The following is a 21,992-nucleotide window of genomic DNA, read 5'->3' on the forward strand; positions in this document are numbered from 1 at the left end:
AGACAATTTTCTATGGTCCTCACGATATACTGAATATTGCTGTATCGCCCAACTAAATATAAAGAACATTCACGTGAAAAGAAGATGTCTATATGGTGTAAAAATGTTCCCATAGTTTTTAAGTTTGCTGACATCTGCACCAAACTCTTAGCAGTCGTTCATAGTTAGTATCAGTATCTAGAGTGCTGACGCATCCCCCGCCCTAAAAAAAGCAACCCTAGCTAACCAGCAGTGCCGTCAACTCTGCATTCAGCCAGGGCTTCTGGTTCAGGTAAACACACCATGTCTTGGTGGGAAAAAATATCAGCACATTTATAAATAAAGCCCAGGATGGATGAAGTGTACAGTAATCTCTCTCTGCTTCGCGGGTCACTTATTGTGGATTCAATGAATTGCGTTTTTTTTTTTAAACATTAAGCTGAAGCTGCAATGAAGCATTCAACTCCTCGAGGATGAGGCTTTCGGTAAGCAAAGGTTGCTTTGAAAATTTTCAGAAGGGTGCGACAATATGGTACGAGCTGTCGAGTTTAGCAATTATGTTGACAACATTATGTCCTTGTACAGGGTGTTAGATTAAATGGATTAATTGTACAAAAACTTCTCTTTTCTTTTTCCTCTTGTTTTGCTTTAAATGCTCTTTAGCTATGCTTAAAATGCTTACATTGACTCACAGTTGCTTTGTGTATCAAGTTTGCTGTGTTTGTTACGTTTTGGACCCCCCTAAGAAAATAAAAAAAGGAGGATTTGTGGTAACACAGTCAAAACGGGCTGGTGATGGTGAGAGAGACACATCCTGTATTCTCCTCGAGAGCAAAAGTTCCTCGTTGAGGAGGGGGCACCAAACCAACGAAATGGAAGTGTATAACAGCAGCAAGCCAGAAGTGACGTCACAACAATGTGCCGCAGACACTCTGTGCTACAAGGGAAGACATCACATGTTTGGTTTATTTGTGACTTTCTGTACCGTGATAGAAATGATATTTTATCGTTATTGTTTAACTAGTCACTTGTAATGTAATATTTGTCTTAAGTCGGCAAAGTTTAAATGCTGTATTGTTGATTAAAAATTCTGGTACCCACACGGCAACTTCAGCAGAAGTCTCCGAGTGATGAATGGTAACTACACAGTAATATAATAGTGTTTTATCATTTATATTTATAAAACTGTAAAAATTATATTTATAAGGTTTTATAATTAAAGATTTAACTAAATACCTCTTTTTGTCTCAAATGTGCAAAACACATACTGTTTACATATTTAAAAACACTCGTACTTATATAAACATACACCCCTCGCTACTTCGCGGTTAATTACTTTTTCATGAGTGGTTCTGGTACCAATTAACCGTGAAAAATGACGGATTACTGTATTCCTGCAGGTCCAATTCTCTTTCCTATGTAGCTCCATCCCTGAACATTTGACAATCTGTCCACTAAAAACAGTCTTGGGAGTACACAGGTTTCATGAAAAGGCCAGCATCATTGAGCCACACAGTAAAGCTTCTGACTGTGGTCTTGGTACGGTTCCCGAATGTCTCAACCAATCATTCAATGGTGAGAGAAATTCTCTATTAACAGAAAGCAGGGTTCATACTCAGTCAGACCCAAAAAATTTAAGGGCTTTTTAGGGCCATTCTTAGGGGCTGACACGAAAAGTTTAGGGCTGAAACGGAAAAAATTTAGGGTCGACACGAAAAATTTAGGGCCATCGTGGGAAATCTAGAGTAAGGAAAAAAGACTCACCCAATGGTGCCATCGGCTGTTCTTGGTTCATCAAAGGTTCCAGTACCTCAGTACCTGTGACAGTGATCACCTGTCGCCCCTTGTCGTAGTTCTCATTGATATGACCATTGTCAACGTCTTCACATAACAGTATACAGAAAAACTGATTCTAACTACAATTGCAACTATATACACAAATGTCTTCTACTGATGTCTGTCTCAGCACCCCTATTCTAGCTCCTTGAGCCTACCCAGTGCCTCCTCTATTTGCTGCTGCAGAGGTGCCAAAGAGGCTCTCTTGTCCTTTGCTCTGCCTCTGAGTGCATTGGGCTCGGTGATAAACCTCAGATTCCTCTTATCTTCTGCCTCCTCACACAGACTGTCAGCCTTCTCAATAAGCGTAGATATGTCAGTCTCTATACTGGCTTTTTTGGCTTTGAGGCAGTAGAGATGAAAAGTGGGCAGCGATGCCAAATGTAGCCAGGTACGAAGTCTTCCTTTCCCCACAGTGGTAGTTTTTAGCAATGTCACTGTCTGGGAACATGACTGCAAACACTTTCGAATTATTTTCACAAGATTTGTAACTGTAATGGCTGCAGATCATTTTTAAAGTCCACACGATCTCTGCCTTACGAGCCCACCTTCGTGTATTGAACTACGTTCATAGAGCCTGACTTCTGGCTGGTTGAAGTCAATGGTTGGACAACTGTAGGTGTGCATGCACTGCTAGTACCACTGCCTGAAGTTGATGCTTCACTATCTTGATATTTTAGAAACAGATTCATACCAACAGAAGATGAGAGAGTCTTCGCCAAATCAGCGTGTCTCCTTTTTTTCCCGGTGCGACTCCACCGCTTTGACGCCCATCTTTCCTAGCTGGTAGCTCTGCTTGCACAGATGGCAGTAAAACATGTGCCGATCTTTTGCATCTTGACGAACCCACCTTCCAAACTCCTTACTTTCAACCCAAGCATCTTGAAAAATGCACTTCCCCATGATACAAGTTGGATCGATGAAAGACGTAACGAAGACGAAGTGAAATGCCGACTCACGGAAACGAACAATGGAATATCAACGACAAGATGCCGACTCGTTGTCAACACGGTGAGTTCCATTGACAATTTCCGGCTGTTTTAGACGCCAGACAGATCGCTATTTTTTTAAAATAAAAGATAATTTTTTTTTCGGGAGAATCTTGGCGGTAGAGGTCCTCCCTTTGATTTTTTATAATTTAAGGCCTTTTTAGGGGCTTGACCGTTTTTTGCGGATTTTAAGGACCTTTAGGAGCCGCTAAATGCACCTTCGAAAATTTAGGGGTTTTTAGGGACTTTTAGGGATGCGTGCGAACCCTGAGAAAGGTTCAGCACTGTTCCTGAACTGAAGTGTTGCAAGGTGTGGTAGTAGTTCTGTAAAGATGACTGCAACATGCACAGTCCAGAAGGCTCAAGAAGGTAAATTAAATTAATAAAATAAAAAAAGTTGTTAGAACACAAAGGAGGAAGCTACTGGTGTCTAAAACCTATCATGCAATTTCACTTGAGCAGCTGGCATTTTGACACAAAAATAAAGTAGGCTCATGGTTGTGCGTTTATGATCTTCAACAACCGAGTAAACCGGAATGAATGACACCTCGTGAGGAACACCTCACCAGGGAGGCATCTGAATCAGATGCCGCAGCCACCTCATCTGGTTCCTCTCAATCCGGAGGAGTAGCTGCTCGTCACTACTTCGACGGAGATTCTCACCCTATCTCTAAGGGAGAGCCCGGAAACAATGCGGATGAAACTCATTTCGGTCGCTTGTATCCGGGATCTTGTTCTTTCGGTCACAACCCACAGCTCATAACCATAGGTGAAGGTTGGAACGTAGATCGACTGGTAAATTGAGAGCTTTGCCTTTCGACTTAGCTCCCTCTTTACCACAGGGCAGATGACTGGCGCACAGTCGAGTGTACAATGGGATATCGACAAGATGGCGACTCGTTGTCAACACGGTGACTTCCGTTGGCAATTTCCGGCTGTTTTGGACGCCAGATGGATTTTTTTTTAAAATAAAAGATTTTATTAAAAAAAAATTTGAAGGGAGAATTTTAGAGGTCCTGCCTTTGATTTTTTTTAATTTCAGGCCTTTTTAGGGGCTTGATCGGTTTTTGCGGATTTTAAGGACTTTTAGGAGCCCCAAAATGCACCTTCGAAAATTTAGGGGTTTTTAGGGATTTTTAGGGCCGCGTGCGAACCCTGCAACAGACCGATACAAAGTCCACACCGTTGCAGACGCTGCACCGATCCATCTGTCGATCTCCTGCTACATTCTTCCCTCACTTGTGAACAAGACCCTAGAACTCCTCCACTTGGGGAAGGATCTTATCCCCAAGCCAGAGAGGGCATGCCACCCTTTCTCAGATTTGGAGGTGTTGATTCTCATCCCAGCTGCTTCACACGCCGATGTCTATGCGATGTTGCAGACGCGTGTCAACCAGGACAGCCCCACAACATTCAGAGCCTTTAGGAACTCGAGGAGAATCTCATCCACCCCCAGGGCCCTGCCACCAAGGAGCTTTTTAACCAATTCGGTGACCTCAACCCTAGAAATAGAAGAGCCCGCCTCGGTGAATCCAGACTCAGCTTCCTCATGGGAAGGCGTGTTGAATTGAGGAGGTCTTCAAAGTATTCTCCCCACCGACTCACAACAACCCGAGTGGATGTCAGCAGTGCCCCATGCCAACGATACACAGTGTTGACGGTGCACCGTTTCCCCCGCCCAAGACGCCGGACAGTGGACCAGAATTTCCTCGAAACTGTCTTGAAGTCGTTCTCCATGGCCTCAACGAACTCCTCCCATGCCTGGGTTTTTGCCTTTGTGACCACCGGAGCTGCAGCCCGCTTGGCCAGCCGTACCAATCAGCTGCCTCAGGAGTCCCACAAGCCAAAAATGCCCGATAGGACTTCTCCTTCAGCTTGACAACATCCCTCACTGTTGGTGTCCACCAAACTGTTTTGGGGGTTGTACTCCTTAACAGCGGTAGACCTTTTTTTGAAGATTATTATTATTATTAATAATATTTCCGCCTTATTTTTAAAAGATCGAAACAATAAGTCCTCCTCCTTCAGCCTTATCTTAGTGGAGGGGTTTGAGTGTCCCGATGATCCTAGGAGCAAAGTTGTCTGGGGCTTCATGACCCCTGGTAGCGTCACCCATGGCAAACAGGTCCTAGGTGAGGGACCTGACAAAATACAACTCCAAAACCCCTATAATGAATATAATGACTGATCTTAGTTTCCCTTGCCCGGACGCGGGTCACCGGGGCCCCCCTCTGGAGCCAGGCCTGGAGGTGGGGCTCGAAGGCGAGTGCCTGTTGGCTGGGCCTTCACCAATGGGGCTCGGCTGGGCACAGCCCGAAAGGGTAACATGGGTCCCCCTTCCCATGGACTGACCACCTGTGAGAGGGCCCATAATCGGGCGCAATGTAAGCTGGGCAGTGGGCAATGGCGGGGACCTTGGCGATCCGATCCCCGGCTACAGAAACTAGATCTACGGACATGGAATATCACCTCTTTGGCAAGGAAGGAGCCCGAGTTGGTGCGTGAGATTGAGAGGTTCCGACTAGATATAGTCAGACTCGCCTCTATGCACCACTTGGGCTCTAGCACCAATTCTCTTGATTGGGGTTGGACTCTGTTCCACTCTGGAGTTGCCCACAGGGAGCGACGCCAAGCAGGTGTGGGTATACTTCTTACCCCCCGACTCGGGGCCTGTAAGTTGGGGTTCACCCCGGTGGATGAAAGTGTAGCCTCCCCCCACCTGCAGGTAGGGACAGGTCCTGACTGTTGTTTGTGCTTATGCACTAAACAGTAGTGCAGAGTCCCCACCATTTTGGAGTCCTGAGAGGGAGTGCTGGAGAGCGCCCCTTCTGGTGACTCCATCATTCTGATGGGGAACTTCAATGCCCACGTGGGCAACGACAGTGAGACATGGAAGGCGTAATTGGGAAAAACGGCCCCCCCGATCAGACCTTGAGTGGTTTTGTTACTGGACTTCTGTGCTCATCACGGATTGTCCATAACAAACACAATGTTCAGGCATAAGGGTGTTCACATGCCTAACTGGCACCAGGACAATCTAGGTCGCAGTTCGATGATCAGCTTTGTGGTCATGTCATTGGATTTGCGACCGCATGTCTTGGACACTCGAGTGAAGATGGGCAGAGCTGTCAACTGATGACCACCTGGTGGTGAATTGGCTCCGATCCTGGGGGAAGATGCCAGTCCCATGTGGCAGGCCCAAACGTATTGTGAGGGTCTGCTGGAAACGGCTGGCAGATTCCCCTGTCAGAAGGAATTTTAAATCCCACCTCCGAAAGAATTTTGCTCACGTCCTGCAGGAGGCCAGCGACAGTGAGTCCGAGTGGACGATGTTCCGCGCCTCCATTGCTGAGGCGGCTGACTGGAGCTGTGGCCATAAGGTGGTCGGTGCCTGTCGTGGTGGCAACCCACGAACACGTTGAGTGAGGGATAGTGTCGAGTTGAAGAAGGAGTCCTACAGAGTATTTCTGGCCTGTGGGACTCCAAAGGCAGCTGATAGGTACCGGCTGGCCAAGCGGAATGCAGCTTCGGTGGTTGCTGAGGCAAAAACCCGGCCGTGGGAGAAGTTCGGTGAGGCCATGGAGAACGTCTTCAGGATGGCTTTGAGGAATATTCTGGTCCGGCGTCTCAGGAGGGGGAAGCAGTGCACCGTCAACACTGTGTATAGTGGGGAAGGGGCGGTGCTGACCTCAACTCGGGAGGTTGTGAGTCGGTTGGGAGAATACTTTGAAGACCTCCTCAATTCCACAAACACGCCTTCCCATGAGGAAGCTGAGTCTGGGTGCTCTGAGGCGGTATCTTCTATCTCTGGGGTTGGGGTCACCAAGGTGGTTAAAAAGCTCCTTGGTGGCTGGGCCCCGGGGAGTTCCTAAAGGCTCTGGAGGTTGTGGGGCTGTCGTGGTTAACATGCCTCTGCAATATCGCGTGGACATCGGGGATAGTGCCTCTGGATTGGCAGACTGGGGTGGTGGTCCCCCTGTACAAGAAGGGTGACCGGAAGTTGTGTTCCAACTATAGAGGGATCAAAACTCCTCAGCCTCCCTGGTAAGGTCACCTCAGGGGTACTGGAGGATCCGTCGGGAAGTCGAGTCTCGGATTCAGAAGGAGCAATGTGGTTTTCGTCCTGGCTGTTGAACAGTGGACCAGCTCTACACCCTTGAGGGTCCATGGGAATTCGCCCAACCAGTCTACATGTGTTTTGTGGCCTTGGAGAAGGCATTCGACCATGTCCCTCAGGGAGTCCTGTGGTGGGTTCTTCGGGAGTATGGGGTACTGAACCCCCTGATACGAGCTGGTTGGTCCCTGTAAGACAGCTGTCAGAGTTTGGTCTGCATTGCTGGCAACAAGTTGGACTCGTTTCTGGCGAGAATAGGACTCCACCAGGACTGGTCTTTGTCACCGATTTTGTACATAACTTTTATGGACAGAATTTCTAGGCGCAGCAGAGATGTAGAGGTTGTCCGGTTTGGTGGCCTCAGCATTGCATCTCTGTTCTTTGCAGATGATGTGGTTCTGTTGACTTCATAAAGCCGTGATCTCCACCTCTCACTGGAGCGATTCGCAGCCAAGTGTGAAACGGCTCGGATGAGAATCAGCACCTCCAAATCCAAGACTATAGTCCTCAGTCAGAAAAGGGAGGTGTGCCCTCTCCAGGTCAGGGATGAGATCCTCCCCCAAGCAGAGGAGTTCAAGTATCTTGGGGTCTTGTTCACGAGTGAGGGAAGAATGGAGCAGGTGATCGACAGACAGATTGGTGCAGCGTCTGCAGTAATGCGGACTTTGTATCGGTCTGTTGTGGTAAAGAGGGAGCTAAGACGAAAGGCGAAGCTCTCAATTTACCAGTCGATCTACATTCATACCCTCAGCTATAGGCATGAGCTGGTGGTCGTGACTGAAAGAAGATCAGCCGAGAGCCAAGAGCAGCCGAAATGAGTTTCCTCCACAGGGTGTCCGGGCTCTCCCTCAGAGATAGAGTGAGAACCTCAGTCATCTGAGAGGGGAGCAATGTCGAGCCGCTGCTCCTCCGCATTGAGGTTCCGGGCATGTCCTCCCAGAAAGAGAGCCCGAGGACGACCCAGGACACGCTGGAGAAACCGTGTCTCTCGGCTGGCTTGGGAATGCCTAGGTATGCCTCCGGAAGAGCAGGAAGAAGTGGCTGGGGAAAGAGAAGTCTGGGTATCCTTGCTGAAACTACTCCCCCCGCAACGCGGAAAAGCAGTACATAATGGATGGATGGATGGATGGATGAAACAATGAGTCAGCTATGCCTCTTTTACCATCTGTCCATCTTGGAAGGACTTCTTGTTATTAACAATGATGTGACGAACCCGAAACGATGCTTCGGCGGCAGCTTTCACTGATGAACTCGGATGTGTGAAAAGTGACTGATGTGCGGCCAATTGGAATTTTAGTTCGTTCACTTTTCTCATTCTCAGCTCACTTTTTGGCGGCATGTCGGTGTCGTTTTTTCAATGAACAGTTTGAAAATGCCAATACACATTTCACTACACTGGCAGATGAGGCAAACGCACTTCGAAAATGAAAATGAAAAAAAAGTCCGCCACCCATTTCGTATGAGTGATACGTTTTTGTCTTCTTCTTTGCTCCAGGATCCATACTCATGTTTCATAAGATTTCTTTAAGAAAAAAGCGAGAATATATATATATATATATATATATATATGTATTTTTTGAGCAGGAAATTATTTTCATACTTGAAAACAGTGAAAAAAGTGAAGTGCTAATGTTTTTGTGATGCACTGTATAGAATTCAAGCAAAAAAAAAATGTAGCTTCAGTATATCTAAAAAGATACCAATTGCAAAAAAGATGAAGTTCACAAACCTGTTTCAACTTCCATAATGTCTTCATTGCTGGGATTCAACGCTACATATGCATCTTTCTTGGAATCCTCTTCCTCCGAGTCAGTGCTGTCCTCACTGTCTGTGCTCCCTGCACTCCTGAGGTTTAAACACATAGAGCAGTCAATATGGGTTACAAATTCCTGCGCAGATTTTAACACTGCAAAACTGTCAACTCCCTAAAACAAACAAACAAATATGCTGCAGTGAAAGCTTTATAAAATATAAAACAAGAAAGGTTTGCTGATGTCAATGCCTCACAGGTTTGAAAAGGTATTGAAGGCAAAGGATACAGACGTATGTACAAACAACCGCAATGGAAGAGGTTTGGTATGACCGGTACCCTTCTGTAAGATGGCCATTTGGGGATGAAAAGCCTTGGTGAGCGATGTCAAGGAAGTACCCAAAGATCACTGTGGTTGAGCTCCAGAGATGCAGTTGGGCAGTGTGAGAAAGTTGTAGAAAGACAAAAATCATCGACCCAGAAGTCTCTCCTCAGTACAAGACATGAAAGCCTGCATGGAGAAATCTAAAAAAACACAAGAAGGACTCCAAGATGGTGAGAAATAAGATTCTCTGGCCTGATGAGACCAAGATGGAAATTTTTGGCCTTCATTCTCAGCAGTATGTATGGAGAAAACAAGGAACTGCTCATCACCTGTTTGATACAGTGCCAATAGTGAAGCATGGTGGTGGCAGCATCATGATGTAGGGGTGTTTTTCAATTGTAAGGACAGAACGACCTGATGCAATCGAAGGAAAGATGAATGCCACAAAGTGCAGGCATATCTTGGATAAAAACCTGTTCCCATGTCAAAATCCATGAATATTTAACTGACCTGGGGCGCCTCTGTGCAACTGGGGCAAAGGTGACATCTTTTTCATTCCAGATATCCTCATCATCTGAACCAGCATCCTCAAACTGCTGGATTTTCTCCATACAGCGTGCTTCAAACATAGCTACTTTCACCTGGGGAAATACATATAAGGATCATATAGTGAGAGAAACATTCTACACTAATTCTCTGTGTACTAACTTACTACAATGACAACTTTAAAACGTACTAGCGCAGTGATACAAAACGTGACAAATAGATACATACATCCTTTTAAAAAAAAGAATGTGCAGTCAAAAAAAAAAAAAATCTTTCAAAAAATTGTTTGCAAACAGGACTGTTTTTTTAATTCATTTTAAAATAAACGAATATATTCATCTGCCCATCCATGCAAAAACAGTAATCCTTTTTTAAAAATTTAAAATATAAATACATTCTTCATTATTTGTTTTGTTTTACATGAATAAGTACTCAAGAAAAAGGGGAAATAATTATTTTAAAACTCACTGAATAAGTTCCCCCACTGACAAAGACACGACCAGTCTATGATTTTTTATTTTTTTATGTTAACAGTGAGATACAGCATATCAAAGAAAATGACAAAAAAAGACAAAAATGTATCGACCTTTCATTGACAAATAATTTAATCCACTACCAACAATAAAAAATTGTGGCTCCCACAGACTAGTCCTCATATGTGAAGAAAGTACTCCGAAGATAAACCCGTGAGCTGTATGAAACACCTATCACAACGTATCTGTATAAAAACACCTACCCACAGAACCAATCAATCAGACACCAACCTGTCCATCATGCGCAAGACAAAAAAAGGAAATCTAAGTACATCAGGGACAAGATGGTACACCTGCACAAGGCAGAACTGGGCTTCAAGTCCATTGGAAAGAGGCTCGGTGAGAAGGAGACAACTGTTGGTGCAATAGTTATAAAATAAAATAAACAAAATGATTGCCAATCCCCCTTAGTCTGGGGCTCTTCGGAAGATTTCACCTCGTGGGGTATCAATTATAAATGTGAAAGGTTGGGCATCAGAGTATAACTACATAGGAAGAGATTATGATCTCAAGGTACCTCGATCACAGTAAAAAAAAAAAAAACATTGGTAACAAACAAGGGCGTAATGGAATAAAATCAAGATTAAAATGCCTGTAAGGTCCCCCTGCTCAATAACAAACCTTTGCAGGCCCGGCTGAACTTTACCAATGACAACCTGAGCAAGTCAGAAAATTATTGGGAGAAACAAGTAGCCATAAACTGTAACAAACATTCCTGTCGGCAATCTTGATGTATTGTTATAATCTAGCATAATTTACGGCGGTATCTATTGTCAATCCGTTGATGAAAGCTAGCAGTAGATCTAGACGCATCACTGCGACTGCCGTAAATAGGAGACCAGCTTGCTAGAACGTGCCTTTACATGTGTGCAGTCGACATATTGGACACACCTGAATCAAGCGACAAAGTGGATGATAGTCTATTGTCTTTTTTTTGGGGGGGGGCATGCCATCACATGATCAACCAAAACTGCCTTGTGATTTGACGCATTGAGCACCCTTGGTGTAACTGAATTTCCTTTGACATGGATCATTATGTTGATGACTTTCGACGTGAATGCGTATGTGAAGCAGCACGGAAGTGCTTTTGGCTTCACTTCTGTACATGCTCTGTACGGTTAACTAGCATTTCCTGTTTCCGGGTTACTGCTGATTATTTAGGAGCAGGTTTGTTTCGTTAACGATTGTGAAATAAACATATAAATAAATGTTAAGACTATACAAAATAAGCGACATCTTTCAATATCTATTTTTTCTACTCGTAACAGATTTTGATTTTTCACGCTTGACTATGCAAATTTGCGAATGTGATGGCGCGCTCATCAAATTCATCATTTGAGATCGACCTGCTCCACCAGAAAACATCATCAGCTATGATAACCAAACTAAATAGACACTTTTCTGTCCATGGCACGCCACACGTCCTCATCTCCGATAATGCCAAACAGTAAGTACACCAGTCAGCGCTTCAAAGATTTCGCCAAACAATGGGATTTCATCCACATTACCAGCAGTCCTGAATTCCCACAATCTTATGGCCTCGCAGCGAAAGCAGTGAGCAGCTTCAAAGCTGTGATGGAAAATTCTCACAGAGATGGATCAGATGTCTTCCTCAGCATCTTGAATCTCAAGAATGTCACTCGAGATCCAACAGCAGAGCGCCTCATGTCGCGTCAAACCCCCACAGCCCTGTCTGCACCAAACTGCTAGAACCAACACCTAAATGCAGCCAGCACGTCAGTGCCCAGCTCCTCAACAAAAGGCTCACTTTGAAACACCAGCATGACAAGTCAAGTCATCCACTGCAGCCTTTAACAGAAGAACAGGTGGATCGCATGCAAACACCCAAGAGATTTGATCAGCTGGGAATTGTCAAGGAGAAAAGCAAGGAGCCCCGCTCCTACATCATCCAGTCAAATGGGACAAATTACAGGATAAACCACCGACACATTATTCCTGTGGCGGAGCAACCACCACAGCTCCAGCCAGATCAGGACTTACACACCAGTCACCACACTCTGAAGAGCCCTTCCCTCACACCACTCCCACCACGCACGCCCAAACCAACCTCTGCAAAAACAACAGACACCCGTCTCCCAGTCAGCATGCAGTACTCAGTCCCCCAAAGAGAACAGTAGCAGTGCACACGTGACACGCTCAGGTCGCATCTGCAGCACGAATCCGAAATACACATGAGAAAAAAAAATCTCTTTGTATTGTATTTATGAATGGTTAAAATGAGTATTTGTTGGGTTAGGTAGTGGTAATTAATTCATCACATCATCTATGTTCATTCTCTTAAAATTCATCTTGACTCCATTATCCTGAAGATGTTTGTTTGTCTTCATGTATGAGGGATTATTTTTATTTCAGCGGTACTATGAGAGCTATTGCTTAAGTGTTAGTTACAAAAGGAATGTTTAGACCACTGATTCCCAAACAGTGTGTTGGCGAAGTTATTCAATTTTATGTAATTGCTAAAAAAAATTGTATTGCAAGAAATAATGTATCTTTATTCATCTATTTATGCCAGTGAGGCACAATGACAGACAGAACAAAAAAATCATCTTCTATTAGATGGCAGGAAGTACATACAGTAATTAATCGGTCCATTTTTGGTGACATTTACTTTTGTTGGTGTGCTGTGGGATTTTACAGTTGTAAAATATGTGGTTGTATAAAGGTTGGAAATCACTGGTTTAGAGTGCTCTACTTACCTGTGCTATTTGTTTATGTTCAGGGATACGAGCTAAAGGAAGGGGATGTAGATTGGTTGTTTGACACTGCCCAGTAGGTGTCTCACCTCTCCTAGGTGTTATGGGTTGGGTCCCTTGTCTGTGTTGTCTATGTTGTTCTATTATTGCCTGCAGCAGTCTATGGTAGCCACTCACTGTGTTACATGTCCTCGGAGTTTAATAAACACTCATTGCAACAGAAAGTTATATCTGTGTGATATATTTTATGCATGCACAAGAAGCCAGTACCATTAACAGTGCACCTGTTAATTTTGGACATAAATCAAGCGATCACGGAAGTGCTACGTGACTCCGGTATGTTCCGGAGCCCACTACGGTCCTTGACCCCCACTCCTGCACAGGGTTAGCTCCAGTGGAAGCTCCGTGGGCGGAACAGAAGGAAGCAGAAGAGGCTTAAGCATAGCAGCATGCAAGCTAGATTAGCAGCTAGCCTACACCAGTCAGATCTCCCTTGCATCACCCTGCCCAATGTACACCATTGTCAAGGATTTGAATGTGTAGATAAAACTGTATGTCTGTAAATGTGGTTAATTGTTAGATATAGTTGCAAACAGGGGGAGAAGCATTCTGATATTTGGGCAAGTGACTGTATTGCCTGTTGTGTGCCAGTTGGCCATGGGGGAGAAGAATGTCAGTTTGTGGTCATGAGCTGTCACCTTTTGACAAGAGTGCAATCTGGAACAAGACCAACAACCAAACAGCCTCCTACAACCCACAACATAGCCCTCCACACAGACCATTGATGTAGTTTCCCCCTTCTTCTCACAATGACTTCTGGAGTGACACCATTGCTAGGAGCTGTCACCTCACTCCTATAGGCCATGCAGCCTAATGGACAGCAAAGCACTGCAGAACCAGATTTGAAGAGGTTCAGGCTGGGAAAGGGATGCAGACGGTGCAAGAAGATGCTTTCATTGTGGAAAGAAGAGACAATGGCACGAAGTTGACCCAAGGACCGTCCTGAGGAGAAAGGGAAAAAAGACAGTTGGTGGGGGACCCAATTCGTCTGACCTCTGGCTGCCTCCCGGGGACCCAAAGGTGAGGCAATGCTTTAGTGGTGATATGCAGACACACACGCATCCAATATTGTGGTTTCTTTTTGTTATTTTTCCGCAATGAAGATGTGCTTGGCACTGACACCACTGCATTGCTTCGGCTAGTTATCTAATTTACAGTCACCACCAGACAATCAAAAACACATGGATTTCATTGATGCAACTATGGCGGATAATTGGTGGATCACTTTGAATTAGAAAGGATTTTGTGTGGGTGTCAGAATCAAGAGTCAAAATCAGATGGCAAAATTACTATAACTTACACACACCGGCTTGCCTGTCTCACACTCAAAGCGCGATCAATGATTTTATTGCCTGATACCGTATAAATGATTTACCTGATACGTTTAATGTAGAGTTACACTACGTGTGACTAGTTGGTGAATTTGCATACATTTACAACCATAAAGCCCCACAAAGTTGCCTTTGTCATAATGATTAACATTTCCTCTGACTTACTAAATATGTTTATGTGGGAACTTGATAAGACTGTATGTACTGAAAAAAATCTGGATCCAAATATATATATATATATATATATATATATATATATATATATATATATAAACAAACACACACACAATCCCTCTCTACTTCGCGCTTCACCTATTGCGGCTTCATTGCATAGTGGGTCCCCCCGCCAGCCAGATTGACTTACAGTACGTACTAAATAACTTTTAGAAGACCGCCCCCCCCCCAAAAAAAAGGCTATTTGGAGCTGATTGGCTGCGCATAATCAAAGCCCCACCCAGCAACTCTCCCTCGCCACTATTTTTTACACTATTACTGTGTGTGCATGACAACCTCTCTACTTCAAAATGTCTCCAAAGCGCTGTGCTTGATCTTAAAGCTTCCCCTGAAGTACCCAAGATGAAAAGGAAGATGCAAAATAAGAGGATTGTTTGAAAAGGGAGCTGCGTTCGCTTTGTGGACAGCAGATTGTAGAAAAATGGTGCAGTGACAGAGGATGAGGAGGGAGCAGCGTTGGCTTTTGTGGATTGTAGAAAAACGGCTTGGTGACTGAGGAAGAGGAAGCTGATGGATCAGCAAAAATCAAATCAAAGATGGCAGAGGTTACGCTTTTGTGGCGACATTATGCCGTGAATGAATAAGTGACGCGCTACATAAAGAATGTGGTAAACATCTGTAAAACTGCTTCAATAACTTTTAATAAGGAAGCAAAATGTGTGATGATGAACTTCAAGCAGCAATGAGAGATCCCCCCCCCCCCTCGAGGTAAAGGCTTTTCAGCAAGCAAAGGTTGGTTTGGAAAATTTCAAAAGCATGCGACAATATGGTACGGGATGTCAAGTTTAGCAATTCTGTTGACGGGGTCATGTTCTTTTACATGGTGTTGGATTACATAGATTAATTGTACATAAAGCTATAATAGTTCTCTTTTTTTGCTTTTAATGCTCTTTTAATATGCTTACTATGCGTACATTGACTAGCGTTCTGATTGTTTGCTTATGGTTGCTTTATTTATCACGTTTGCTGTGTTTAAGTTTTGGAGCACCCTATGGAAATAAAATTATATAATATTCAGAGATCATTCTATGGAATAGCATCTGAAAAGAGCAGAAAATATCGATGGATTTCGGCAATTAAAAAATTAAGGTAGGAATTATTTTTCTCAATCTCAAATTACCAAGAAGTATTTGTAATGCCAAGTTGGCTCATTTGAGAACAATGCGCAGAACAGAGCTGTCCATGAGGTTTACGGAGGTTAAGTGTAGTCGCAATCACTTCTGTATACGTTCCGTGGAGACGACTCCCTCCTCTTTTTTTTTTTCTCCAATCATAGTTAATAAATGTGAGTTTGTGTAAAACCAGAGGTGATTTATTTAAATATTAGTATTTGTATTGAATACTAGCTGAAAAGATTGATGAATTCTGGCAAAGGTTAACGTGTGGCCGGACACGCCTCCGTGTTCACGAGCCATTAACCCGTCAGTATGTGGAATTTATTGCGAACAGATCCAGCAACAAAGTATTTGTATGCGTCCAGACTCTTTTACGCTTTCAAACTTTTCCGTGTTAATCTTGACGACTTACTCACCAGATACATGTGTATATCCAGTTGTCCAAGACAAGCGGAAGTGAATTAACAGTCCAATTTCTTATCAGTGAAAACATGAACTATGGCATTAAATACAAAATTAAAATGTAAAAAAAATTAACAGCTGGGCGGTGTCTGTGGCATCTGTTCTTTTATCACATGCTATTGAGCAAAAATCAAAAGAACAAGCTCTGTCTCTGAGCTGAAGTTTCAAGTTAGCTGACAAGTCATCAATTCTCTGCACGACTATTTCTGGATAAGCTCCCATTGTTGATACCTTGGACTTTTTACGGACACATTATTTGTGATTTTGATGAGGCACTGCTTTATGAAATCACAATCTGAGAACGGTTTGACGTGGTGGGCAATACGTTGAGCAACTTCATAGCTTGCTGTTGTGGCATTTTCCTGTACTTTGTTAGCCCAAAGAAAAAAATTAAAAAAGAAAAAAAGAAAAAGGTTGAGTTTGCAGGCAAGCTGCCATTTGTTTGAATGTTTGTGTTTGTTCGGCACCGGTGTACAATGCGTAGCGCTGATGCTTGGTCGGATAGTGGCAACGGACATTGTACTTTTTCCATCACAGCAACATCTTCATTGCAAATCAAACAGACACACTTTCCATTGATTTCTTTGAAGAAATATTCATTTTTCCAGTGTTTGACATATTCTACACTCACTTGCTATTTTGTGTTTTTTCGGTCCTGTTGCCATTTCTGCTAACGATAAAGGTTTTATCCGCTTACCGTAAGTTTTAGTGGAGAAGCACCATTTCCACGGCTGGCTCCATCTAGTGTTGAAACTGAGAAGTTCAGCAGAGTTGAGTTCAAGCTTCTTGTCCAGGCCATATTAAATTATATTTGCTGCGGGCCAATAAAAACTGGCTTTCAGGTCAACTGGGGCCCATGGGCTGTAGTTTGGACACCCCTGACCTAAAGTGTTCATTGCTCGTGCACTAATACCAGCGGTAATCATGAATGTTAACAGTTTAGAAAAGGCTAATTGTTTTAAATTCTGTACAGTCAATGGCATACAATAAGCACCAACGTACGCAGTTTCAGGATAGAAGTCCAGTCCTCATGAATAAGTCTAAATCTACAGTAGGAGTATAAATAAATAGAGTAAATATCAACGGTAACTTACTCTAAAAAGGTGACACTGATGTTATAGCCTTCCAAGAAATGATACAAAGATTGGGTGCAAAAGTTAAAATAAAGGAGAAAGTCAATGTTCACGATTTTTTATTTTTTTTGAACACCTTTGCTCACCGCCCAAATAATGATTAGTTACAAATGATTCTATCCATCAAGCCATCCTACGGGAGCAGTCGCTTTAGCAGGGACACCCAAACTTACCTTTCCCCAGTCACTTCATCCAGCTGTTTAGGGGGGATCCCGAGGCGTTCCGAGGCCAGCCGAGAGACATCTCTCTGGCAGGTTCTGGGTCGTCCCCAGGGTCTCCTTGCAGTGACATGTTCGTAGAACACCTCAGCAGGGAAGCGTATCGGATGCCCTAGCCACCACATCTGGCTCCTCTCAATGCGGAGGAGCGGACACTCGACACTGAGCCCCTCCTGGATGACCGAGCTTCTCACCCGATCTCTAAGGGAAAGCCCAGCCACCCTGCGGAGGAAACTCATTTCGGCCGCTTGTATCCGGGATCTTGTTCTTTTGGTCCGTAGCTTGTGACCATATGTGAGGATAAGAATGTAGCTCAACCGGTAAATTGAGAGCTATATCTAACAATTCACCGTATTGGCATCACTGCAGACGCTGCACTGATAACCATGTCGATCTCCGGTTCCATTCTTCCCTCACTCGTGAACAAGACCCCAAGATACTTGAACTTCTCCACTTGGAGCAGGATCTCATTCCTGATCTGGAGAGGGCACACCACCCTTTTTCGACTGAGGACCATGGTCTCATATTTCAAGATGCTAATTTTCATCTCAGCTGCTTAACACACAGCTGTGACCCACTCCAGTGAGAGTTTTGAGATCACTGCTTGCTGAAGCCCACAGAATCAAATTATCTGCAAAAAGCAGAGGTGTCATACAGAGGCAAAAAAAAAAAAAAAACAACAACCCCCTCTATGCCTTAGTTGTGCCTAAGAAATTCTGTCCATAAAAGTTGTGAACAGAATAGGGGACGAAAGGCAGCCTTGGTGGAGTCCATCTCTAACTGGAAACGAGTCAGACTTATTCCAGGCAATGGGGACCAAACTCTGACACCAGTTAAACAGCTACTAAACAACAAGTATCAGCAGGTTTGCTACCCCGCACTCCCGAGGATCACCCACAGGATTCTCCGTCTTCTCCAATTCCGCAAAACATATGTAGGCTAGTTGGGTAAACTCTCATGCATCCTCGAGGACCCCGCCAAAGTGTAGAGCTGGTCCACTGTTTCAAAGTCAGAACGAAAATCACATTGCCCCTCCTGAATCTGACATTCAACATCTCAACAGACCCTCTTCTTCAGCACCCCTGAATAGACCTTATCAGGGAGGCTGAGGAGTGTAACACACTGTAGTTGGAACACACTTTCCGGTCCCTCTTCTTAAATAGGCGGATCACCACTGCAGTCTGCCAATCCAGAGTCACTGTCCCCGATCCTCACGTGTTGCAGAGGCGTGTCAACCAGGACAGCCCCACAACATCCAGAGCCTTTAGGAACTCTGGGCGAAACTCAGCAACCCCTGGGGTCTGACCGCCAAGGAGCTATTTAACCACCTCGGTGACCTCAAGCCCAGAGATAGGAGAGCCCGCCTCAGAGAATCAAGACTCTGTTTCCTCATGGGAAGGCGAGTCAGTGAGATTAAGGAGGTCTTCGAAGTATTCTCCCCACCAAGTTACAAGGTCCAGAGTCGAGGTCAGCAGAGTCCCATCCCCACTAAACAAAGTGTTGACGGTGCACTGCTTCCCCCTTCTGAGACGCCAGATGGTGGACCAGAATTTCCTCGAAAGCAGTCTTGAAGTCTTTCTCCACAGTCTCCCCGAACTTTGGTGTGCCATGTCAGCAGTGGAGGCACAGAACATGGTTCACTATGACTCAATGTCCAATGAGCAACGTTTTTTGGGGGTTGGGGGTTGAAACTCCTTCTGACAGCGGAGTCAGCTTTGCATTCCCAGTAGACCTTCTTAATATGTTTGAGCCTGGCATGTCAGACCAGCATCTCCCCCCACCATCGGAGCCGTCACAACATCGGGTGGCGATCAGTTGACAGCTGAGCCCCTCTCTTCACCCAAGTGTCCAAGACATGCAAGTCGCGAGTCCGATGACAGTACCACAAAGTCGATGAACGAACTGCAACTTAGGGTGTCCTGGTGCCAAGTGCACAATGACAATGTTCTGCTTGAAAATGGTGTTTGTTATGGACAATCCGTGATGAGTCCCCTCACAGAATGATGAAGTCCACAGCAGAAGCGCTCTCCAGCATTCCCACTAAGACTCCAAAAAGTGTAAGTCAGGGTTCATACACTTCCAGAGAATCAAAATTCCATGAATTTTCCATGACTTTCCAGCTACTCAATACAAAATTCCATGACTAATATTGGACTGACTGGTTGTGGCAGACAGCAATATTTCAGCTATATGATCGTATGTTGCCACCTAATAAGTGCCAAAGCTTAACAATGGAGTAGGGGCATCATAATGACTGTGAAATTAATGGTTATTAAAACTATAAACTAGAATTACAAGTGTATAAAAGTATTGTTAAGAAGCTCATGGGCTTTGAGTGTAATCAGCAGGGACATGGGCATGCTTTTACAAAGCCATCCGTCTTTGAGTGTGCTTGTCCTATCACTATAACATGGCAGTAAAGCACACTTGTAAGTGGTTTCTTATCTGCTGTGTTGTAAGGTAAGAGTACTCTTCAGTTCCGAAGGCTTTATGCAAGCAAGCCTTGGGCTTCAAACTTGCCTACAACCCAGACTAATAGACGAACATGGTGTAGAAGCCACTGCAGTCGTCCAATAATGACACAATACAGTGAAGTTGAGTCTGAATTGATTAGAGGGTGATCATGCTCATGGCAGCAAGATAACGCTCGAGAGCAGAACTCTGATTTGATCAGATTTTCATTGTTGTTGTTGTTTTCTTGCTGAATTTGAATCTGAAATCCATTATGAAGGAAAATAAAAACAATAAAATACAAAAAAAATGATATAGATAAAAATTTGTACATCACTTATAATAAACCTAATATAAATTCAAAAATAAATAAAAAAGATAAGTCATACATGATACTGCTACTCCAATGATACTGATGTGATGTCGATGACTGAGGATTTTTTATATTAACAGATTAATATAACTGCAAATTAAAAATCAAAAATAAATACCAGTATATTACTAAATTGGGAAAAAAAAAGATTTAAAAATTTCTTGTTAACAGATTAATATAACATAACTGTATATTAAAAATAAAAAAACAAATACATAACTAAAATATGAAAAAAATTTCAAACTCAGAAATGATAATTTCCAATTTCACCTGATTAATAGAACATGATATGAAACGGTATTTGGAATTTTTCATCAATAAAAATTCTTCATCTGACAAACTTAATCTGAAGTAAAGTTAAATGCATTGGCTTGTTAAGGAATAAACACGAACAGCCTATACCCGCAATGTTTTGAAAATGCATAAAGTTAAGGCCAACATAATCGACGTTACTGGGAAAAAAAAATAGCGATACATTGTAACAAGCATTCCAGTCGGCAATCGTGATGTATTGTTATAATCTCGCATAATTTACAGCGGTATCTATTGTCAATCCATTGATGAAAGCTAGCAGTAGATGGTCTATATCTTCCTAAAGCATGTAGAGGGGAAAGGGGAAAACACGGTACCACGGGGGAAATAAATCTCGTCCAGTTGCACTACTTTTTCTTCTATTATTCGCATAACCCGACATTCATGAAAGTAACAGGACTTTTTTTTTTACTTTTACCATTATTATCGACCGTAAACACAAGCACCATGTCTAACTCTTTGCTCTACGCTGTGCAAAATGCGTGGGTGGACGGTGTCACGGAGTCAGGCTGTGGTTCACTGCTGGATTGGTTTTCTTGTGCGCTGAGAATGTCTACGTATTTCTACTCGTAACAAATTTTACGCGGGTGATTTTTCATGCTCGACTGTGCAGATTTGTGAGTCCGATCGCAGCAGTCAAGTCACAATGACTGAAAATGCCATGACATTCCCTGACACAGGCTAAATATTTTTTATTTACCAGACTTTCCAAGACCTGGAAAAGGCAACGTTTCTTTCCATGATATTACAGAAATTCCCTGACCCGTACAAACCCTGGTAAGCACTCTTAACTGTTGTTTGGTGTTAGGGTACAGTCAGGACCCATCCCGCCACCCAAAGGCGGACGGAGGCTACCCTCTCATCCACCGTGGTAAATCTCAACATACAGACACCAAGCATAGGGGCAATAAGTATACAGACACCAGCTCGGCACCTTTCACCGTGGGCAACTCCAGAGTGGAAAAGACCGGAGGCGTGCCCAACTATATCTAGGTGGAACTTCTCGACCTCACACACCAGCTCAGCTCACTTCCTGCCAGAGGTGTGACATTTCAGATCCCTAGAGCCAGCCTCTTCACCAAGTCATACGTTGCGGGAAAAAAAAAAAAAAGCCTGCTCCACTGTAAAAAAAAGTTGCACAAAAAAAATAATAGCAAGGCCGCATAAAGTGAACCGTGTTGTAGCGAAGGGACACTGACCTGAAGGTAGGTTTTTATTCCATCAATATACTTAATATGAAATATTGTTTTAAGGTAGTTTGATCACAACTTCCAGCTCCTTGACTACAGACTTGACTTCTTCACTCTTTTATACATCATAACTGAGTACAATTTGAAATAACACTTTATCTACATAAAATGTTCAACATTAACAATAAAGGTACTTACACTTTCATTTGTATTCAGTGAAAAACTGATGTCTGATATTCTGTCAAAGGGAATACTGCAATGTTGAGGAAAAAAAGATTAGTTTAGAGCTCATTTTGTAATACAGTACTTCGAAGATAAATACAATGA

The 21,992-nt window shown here is 43.6% G+C and overlaps 1 protein-coding gene across 21 annotated transcripts in view; it reads right to left on the reverse strand.

Moving 5' to 3' along the window:
* The window catches only part of ppp6r3 (protein phosphatase 6, regulatory subunit 3), a 111,181-nt gene that overhangs the window by 20,082 nt on the left and 69,107 nt on the right, over positions 1–21,992 (reverse strand). For 19 of the 21 annotated variants that reach the window (XR_009795527.1, XR_009795525.1, XR_009795526.1 and 16 more), the window contains 3 exons: positions 21,864–21,918; positions 9,504–9,634; positions 8,648–8,763 (listed from right to left, as the gene is read on the reverse strand). Coding sequence is in view for 17 of the 21 variants with exons in the window: in XM_061823707.1 (XP_061679691.1) it covers positions 8,648–8,763; positions 9,504–9,634; positions 21,864–21,918 (302 nt within the window). In the remaining 4 variants the exon portion in view is untranslated. The remainder of the gene's footprint in view (positions 1–8,647; positions 8,764–9,503; positions 9,635–21,863; positions 21,919–21,992) is intronic. The other 2 variants (XM_061823714.1, XM_061823710.1) reach the window with 1 other exon arrangement.

The sequence above is a fragment of the Syngnathoides biaculeatus genome, chromosome 6, assembly GCF_019802595.1.
Source record: "Syngnathoides biaculeatus isolate LvHL_M chromosome 6, ASM1980259v1, whole genome shotgun sequence".
In the NCBI taxonomy this organism is placed as follows: Eukaryota; Metazoa; Chordata; class Actinopteri; order Syngnathiformes; family Syngnathidae; genus Syngnathoides; species Syngnathoides biaculeatus.